Below are 7,500 nucleotides of genomic sequence, written 5' to 3'. Positions count from 1 at the left end.
AACACCATCCAACACAGGCAGTGGTACTCTGCCCACTAACCCATACTGAACCAAAGATTCTAGAACGCTACACTCTAGAATCTTTGTACTGAACAGCAGGGCACAGATGCAGTGTTCTAAAACCGGTTCCGGTCCTTGATTGTGATTGGCTGAATCGCATTCAATGCTGTTGTAAAATGCAGCATAAACATACACCTTGACCGCATTTTATTCTATATTACTGCGCTACCACAACTTGATAGAAAAGTTGGGAGTAGCTGTGTCTCGACGTTGCTTGGCAACCATTCTGATAGAGGAAATATATTTCTTGGCGGAAGAATGATTATCTATGAATAAATCGTTACATTTCTCGTTGCTGTGCCTTTATTTTATGAAATCTTGTCAGATATGTAGTAGCCGTTTTAGAAAAGCAATAAGCCACTCGAGTCCGTAGGTTACACTGATTTTTCAAAAGCTAAGGGAGGTTGTAGGCACTCTGCTAGCGCATCGTGCCTAACAACGCCCCTTAGCTGTTGTAAAATCAGTGCAACCTCTCGGGGATTATTGCTTAATTCTATTAGACTAAATGGTATGATGTTTGGCAAGTGCTTTATACATCTACACACTCACTCACACACTCACATTCTCACTCACTCACTCACTCACATTCTCACTCACTCACTCACTCACACACTCAGTCACTCACTCACTCACTCACCCACCCATCACTCACTCACTCACTCACATTCTCACTCACTCACTCACTCACACACTCAGTCACTCACTCACTCACTCACTCACTCACTCACTCACTTTCTCACTCACTCACAAAGTGCAGCCTGGAGGATTACCTCATCAGGAGCTTACTGTGCTGATTTCTGATTGGTGGTTCCAGGTGGAGATCAGCCTGCAGAGCAGCTTCCAGCCCGGCATGAAGCTGGAGGTGGCCAATAAGGGCAGCCCGGACACCTACTGGGTGGTCACCATCATCACCACCTGTGGCCAGCTGCTGTTGCTACGCTACTGTGGCTACGGAGATGACCGTAAGGCGGACTTCTGGTGCGACGTCATGACGGCGGACCTGCACCCTGTGGGCTGGTGCACGCAGAACAACCGAGTCCTGATGCCGCCGGAGGGTAAGCACCTGCCCAAGCGCACCTGTACGAACCCATACACCTGTACCATCAGTTAATGCACCTGTATCATCAGTTATCACACTTGTATCATCAAACATCAGTTAACTCAGCTGTATTATCAGTTATTGCACCTGTGGCAAACAATACACCTGAATGCCTAAGCTAACATACCAGTACCATCAACCCTTAAAGGTGTAGAATGTTGGGAAATGAACGTTCTAAAGAATATCTGGGTTCATTGAATTCAACATGGAATTTTAGAACCTTGAATTGTTGCGGAACAGAATCTTATGTTAGAATATTCAAAAACCCACACAAACCTAGTTGTATACCTTATACATGTTTCCATAGGTACCTAATACACCTGGATCCTCCACCTGTACTAACTAAAACTCCTGGCGGACTAGCTAACACACCTGTAGAAAATAACATGCCTGGACTATCTGTTGGTGTATTCTCAAGGCCTGACACACGTGCGATAACTGATACACCTGTTCTAAAGTACCTCATCTACCATAAGTCACTTAAATAATATCTCCTATCTGCCATACTTATCGCTTGCTGTTTTTCACATTCAGTGACGCTTCTGTTGTCTCACACACCCTAGTAGCATCTCCCTCTTTATGTGCAGTCTCAGCATTACCTGCCTTAAAAGATCTGTGTAAACATTGACATTACATCAAGGTCGTTTCACATCAGTGTGTAGCTTTTAAAAAAGTTGGTTGTTTGTGTTGACAGTTTGTGTATTGGACTGTGTGTGTGTGTGTGTGTGTGTACGTGTGTGTGTGTGTGTGTGTGTTTGTAAGCAAAAGAGAGGTAGTTGTGATAGGCGCATGGCGAAAGTTGACAGCTCAACTTAGGCAGTGACCTGTGGTTTTCTGTATGTGATATTGCACATTAGCCCTGTGGTCTAAAATATGAGCCCTGTGTGTGTGTGTGTGTGTGTGTTTGTGTGTATGCACTTGTGCGAGTGTGTGTTTATTTATTCAGTGCCTGTTTCTTGGGAGTGTTTGGTCATGCTCTGTCTTGGCCTGTCACAATGATTATGTTATCAACATGATTACATCACAATGATTACGTTACATACATGAATACAACATAAAGCTGAAACATATTGCCCAACAGTTGAGTTTAAAGTTGCCCTCTAATCAGGCTACTGCATGCTAGCCCAGCTCCTTAGCCATTAGCCATCAGACACCATCACATCCAGCTTTCAACACCTGTAGTTTCAGGTGGGGAGGGGCCTTGTTCATGGTTGAAATGAAAGTGGTGTAAAATTACAATGATCTCATTTATTTTCTGGGACTATATATATTCCAGTAAAAATTGATAGTTTAGCATCCACTCTGATTATTTTGTAAAAAGTAAAATGTCCCTCTCTTTCACTCACTCTCTCTCTCACACACACACACACACACACACACACATTTATTGAAAATCCATTACTAACTTAAATCCCATTACTTCTAAACAAATGTCAAGAGGCAAATGAACAGTTATATAAATATGGCATTGCTGTGTGTGTGTGTGTGTGTGTGTAGGGTGTGATTTGTGTAAAAACCACAGGGAGGGATGATTTTGAATAAGTTTGTAACCCCCCCCCCCCCCCCCAAAAAAAAAAAGAAAAAAAAAATGAATGAACGATTCATAGCCTAGTAATGCAATAGCTAATAATAGCCCATATTCATTTTGCCACCTTTGTAACATTTTAGTTTTAGTTTACAGTGGTGTATGACTTTAAACAGCGAGTGTGCTTGGTATGATGATCAGTTCCTCTAATGCAGGGTAGGACTACGTTTTGACAAGCATACAAATTCACCTTGTTCTTGCCCCATCTGAAATGACTCCTCTACTTTTGCTGCCTCCATCCTTTCTGTATTTGTTGTGTAAAAAAACGTTGTATATGATGGCACTGAAGTCTTAAGTGAGTGAATTGGCTCACAGTGTTAGTTGGTAACCAAATAGCCTACACATTGCGCTACACGCTGTGTAGGCTACGTGCATTCTCTCTCCTGCTGATTTGCGTTCAGTAGCCAAGTGCGTAATATTGCAAAAGTTGAAAAAATAAATGTGTTTATTGTAGCCTACAGAAAATAAATAGCCTACTATCATACTGTCAGTTAATTGGCTACAGTGCAGTGAAGAGTTTGGAGAGTAAAGTTATAGGGCAACTTGACATTTTATGAAAATAATTTACGAACCAGAACATAAAGACCATGAAGCTTCTATTTCTTGCAGCTGTTAAAACACCCGCTAGATAGTTTAAATACCCACAAACATTCGTTTTTGCAGTACAGATTATTTCTGAAAGTTATTTGTCTACTAGGCCTAGCCTACTGGCTGATTTATCAAACGAGTGCTTTCTCGTTCGTCCTCCGCAAACTACAGGTGTTTCGGTAGAGAGCCATTGAATAAGCGATGCCAAGCAATTTCTGTAACACTTTTTGTGACATTTAGCAAATATCTCATTTAATGTAAGTTCCTTCGGACAATAGGCCTACGTTCTACTCTACGTGCAGTTGTCCTCCATCTCAGTTGCATCAGTTTTCTAATTTTGAAGGTTCTAAAATATGACGATATGCTTCACTGAATCTTTCTCGTTTTCTTTCTAACTTTTCCATTGAAACTAGCCATTGATGATGGATTACACACTCGACATTCTGAAATGTCCTGCACGATCAAGGCCAAATTAAGTTATCATGCAGCCACTGTGTCAGCAGCATGAGTGCTGATGGTGACAGTGCGTTTCTGATGTCAGATTATTATGTAGGCTAGCCTACTAGACTGTTCTCACGTTGCAGAGCTTTACTTATATGAAGTAGCATTAATCAATATGAGGGGCAGAGGGGGATAAATGTTGTCCCCACCGGGATAAAAATAATTTAGCAGAGGTAGGGATAGGAAAACCGCCTACAAATCGCACTCTGTAGTGTGTGTGTTTAATTGGGAGAGTGGTTGTTTGCACGGTTCAGGCAGGTTTGTTTGTTCTTCTGGTTGTTAACACGACATATACATTACCCCTGCATGCTCACACATCATCATGGGGATAAATCCGTGGGGATGATGCCCTGTGCTCTCTCTACTGTAAGTAAGACACATGTCTAAATCTGCGTTGACACACAGGGAATCTGAAATATTCACCAATGTTTCATAAGTAACCAAACAGAGTCCATGCAACATTGATATGTGTGTGTGTGGGTGTGTGTGTGGGTGGGTGGGGGGATATTTAGTTTTTTATAAATTCCAAGTATCTTCTGAACATTGTGTTTGGGTAAGATGATATTTCCGTACCAGCGCTAAGTGTTTTAAATAGCTTGGCAGGGTTTATAGTAGCACATATGTGTTGTTGGGTAACGCTTCTTAGGATCTTCTGCAGGATATTTTCTTTAAAATCGAAAACCTTAAAAGTAAAACAAAAAAAACTCTCAGTTAGGCGTATTTATTTGGAGATTTGTGCATTCTAGAGCAGTATGTACTGTATGGCTGTGTGGGTCTTTGTATGAAGAGCTGTAGCTTGCGTATGTATTTGGAGATCTGTGCATTCTTAGAGTATGGATGACTGTGTGGGTCTTTGTATGGAGAGCTGTAGCTTGCCAATGATTGCAGGACTCCCAGTACAGTAGGGGACGTGAAGAGTGATTTACTAAAGCTTGAGGTGTGGGTTGTTTTTGCTGTGTAATTGGATGCTTTTTCAGACTCACTGCACTGTCTTTGTGTTGTGCTGTGTACATTTGTGTGTGTGTGTGTGTGTGTGTGTGTGTGTGTGTGTGTGTGTGTGTGTGTGTGAGAACAAAGAGAGGGAGGAGAGGGTATGTATAGAAGTCTGTATAGAAGTCTGGATTGCACTGTGTGTGTGTGTGTGTGTGTGTGTGTGTGTGTGTGCCACCTACCTCTGCACTGGTGCTGGTGTATGTTAGTCACGTGTCTTTCTGTCTGTTTGTTTCTCAGATGACGTTTACCTAAGAAAAGGTAAGCAGACATTCTGAATAACTTAACGCCTGCCTGCTCAGGAGACGCTCAAGCACATATGCATGCTCCTCACACACACACACACACACACACACACACACACACAAACACAAATCTCTCTCTCTTTCTCTCTCTGTCTGTCTCTCTCTATGTCTTTGTCTCTCTATGTCTCTCTGTCTCTCTCTCTCACACACACTTTCTATTCCTGTCTCATTCCTACCTTAGATGTCTTCACCTTTCATCTATTATACTCTTATACTCTTACCCATCTCATCACAGCTCTGAGACTCCTGCATCTATCTATCTATCTATCTATCTATCTATCTATCTTCTGTTCTCTATCCCTCAATTATTTTTAAGTCCTCCTCATCTCTCTCTCTCTCTCTCTCTCTCTCTCTCTCTCTCTCTCTCTCTATCCCCATCTTTCTCGCTCATCTCCATAGTGTTTGCTGTAGTCCAGCTCTGTGTCTGTTACTATCTGTGTCTGTGTATATGTGTCTGTCCTGTAGAATCATTATCCATACTATAGGAATATTATTTATACTATAGGAATATTATTTATACTATAAGAATTAGGGCTGTCACTTTTGTGAAAAAATCCTGTTCGATTTTTGAGACATAAGTGTTCATTGAATCGATTGTAAAATCGATTTTTCATGTCCAAATATAGGCCAATCCACAAACAACTAACAGGCATTAGGACGAACGTAAAGAGGGCACTTGTAGACGCAAGCCAGCAATATTTCTTATGATTTATTGGTGTGAAGTTTCGTGCACAATGACAAACAGGAGTGTAACATTCTCGAAAAACAATAAGCCGAGTGGACTGCCATTACATCAGTGACAAACATGACTGCAGGCTTCAACGTAGCTGTGTCTGTGTTTACGATTAGAAATGTCAAACAAATTTCGCCCATGATCGTCCATTTTTTAGCAAACCACGAGCAGCACAGCAGCTGATTGAAACAGCTGTTTCCGGTGCGTAAAATTGGTGGGAATTTTCTTTTTAGCTTTCGCAATGCTTACTGCACTTCGGAATTCTTTTATATTCTTATATTCTTGTTTGTGGATTTTGTTACATCTATCCTTTTTGTAGTGTACATATTTGGTTAAAATCGATTCCCTATTTTAGTTTTCGAAACTTGTGCAATCGATTTTGGAACGTAAAGTGACAGCCCTAATAGGAATATTATCTATACTATAGGAATATTATTCATACTATAGGAACATTATCCATACTATAGAAACATTATCCATACTATAGGAACATTATTCATACTATAGAAACATTATCCATACTATAGGAATATTATTTATACTATAGCAGGGGTCTCAAACTCCGGCCCTCAGGCCAATTCCGGTCCGCGCCTGGCCCAATTCCGGCCCGCGACCTAATGTCAAAATAATATGTAATTTGGCCCTTGAGGGTATTTTTAATTGCGACGAACAACAACACTGGTTAAAATAGACGATAGATCCAAGACGGTGACAAATCCCATTTGTACTCTCCTCCACTAGTTGCTAGACATCCAGAGCTTCGATTCAAGCCCAAATTCGCTGCACAAAGTTTTCAGGAAATTTTGTATTACAAGCGAGAAACACGAAGAGGTGCATTTGTTTGTAATGATGCAGAAGCGATGCAGGCCATAATTTTGCACAAATTGAAGCAGAAATAGACCTGTTGAAAAAACTTTCACGTGTGATGAAGTCTTAGGTAGGCTATGTTATTCACCTATTCTGATTCTGAAGGAGAATATCTGCCTTTTGGAGATTATGATCGACTATTGACAGTGATAGTCACGGTGCGTCTGTGAATGGAGGTGCGTCTTTGCGTGTATACGACGGTGTCCAGCATACCATGCTTATTTCGACCCTCTGCTCAACATAGCTGGAGGTGGTAGTGGTAATCGTGATGATAGTGTCCGTAATGGACATGGTACAGACAAGGATACAAGGATACAAGGAAGTTGCATATAGTTACTGGAAGTAAGAAATGTAGTGAAATTATGTCTGGTGTCAGCCTATTTGTGCATTTATCTGTGCACTGGGCAGATCCACGGCTTAAGGTTTCTTCCTTGGTAAGGAAGGTAAGCAGGTGTAGTAAAAATAGGGCTCTGAAGAACTAAAAAGTCACCCACGATAGGAACTGATTTGACCAGGGTACATTATTGTAGGCCTATAATAACGGTTTGTGGTTATAGGCTAGTAATAGTTTACTATTGTTGGTTTACATCTTAGGCCTACTGTTTTCCTGTTAATTTGTTATATGGGTAATGTGACAAAAAAGAAAGTAAACCTGCTCAAATATGTTCAACATCCAGTAGCCTATTTACTGAAAGGTGCATAATTTGAGGTGCTTTGCTATCCAGTGGCAAATTTGATGGGTACATTTACCCCCTTCATAAACTTTTGTTTA

General features: G+C 41.1%; 1 protein-coding gene across 2 annotated transcripts in view; it reads left to right on the top strand.

Annotated features, from left to right (window-relative positions):
- sfmbt2 (Scm like with four mbt domains 2) overlaps positions 1-7,500 on the top strand; it is a 61,884-nt gene that overhangs the window by 14,393 nt on the left and 39,991 nt on the right. The window contains exons 4-5 of one of the 2 annotated variants that reach the window (XM_076296920.1): positions 875-1,115; positions 5,064-5,084. In XM_076296920.1, coding sequence (XP_076153035.1) covers positions 875-1,115; positions 5,064-5,084 — 262 coding nt within the window. The remainder of the gene's footprint in view (positions 1-874; positions 1,116-5,063; positions 5,085-7,500) is intronic. The other variant, XM_076296921.1, reaches the window with a different exon arrangement.

Source organism: Alosa pseudoharengus, unplaced genomic scaffold (assembly GCF_046254945.1).
Source record: "Alosa pseudoharengus isolate Yale_2024_CS ecotype anadromous, Long Island Sound unplaced genomic scaffold, YU_APseudo_1.1 YU_APseudo_1.1_scf_20, whole genome shotgun sequence".
NCBI classification, from domain to species: domain Eukaryota; kingdom Metazoa; phylum Chordata; class Actinopteri; order Clupeiformes; family Clupeidae; genus Alosa; species Alosa pseudoharengus.
Note: the sequence above shows the minus strand (reverse complement) of the source record. Positions and strands in the feature narration are given on the sequence as shown.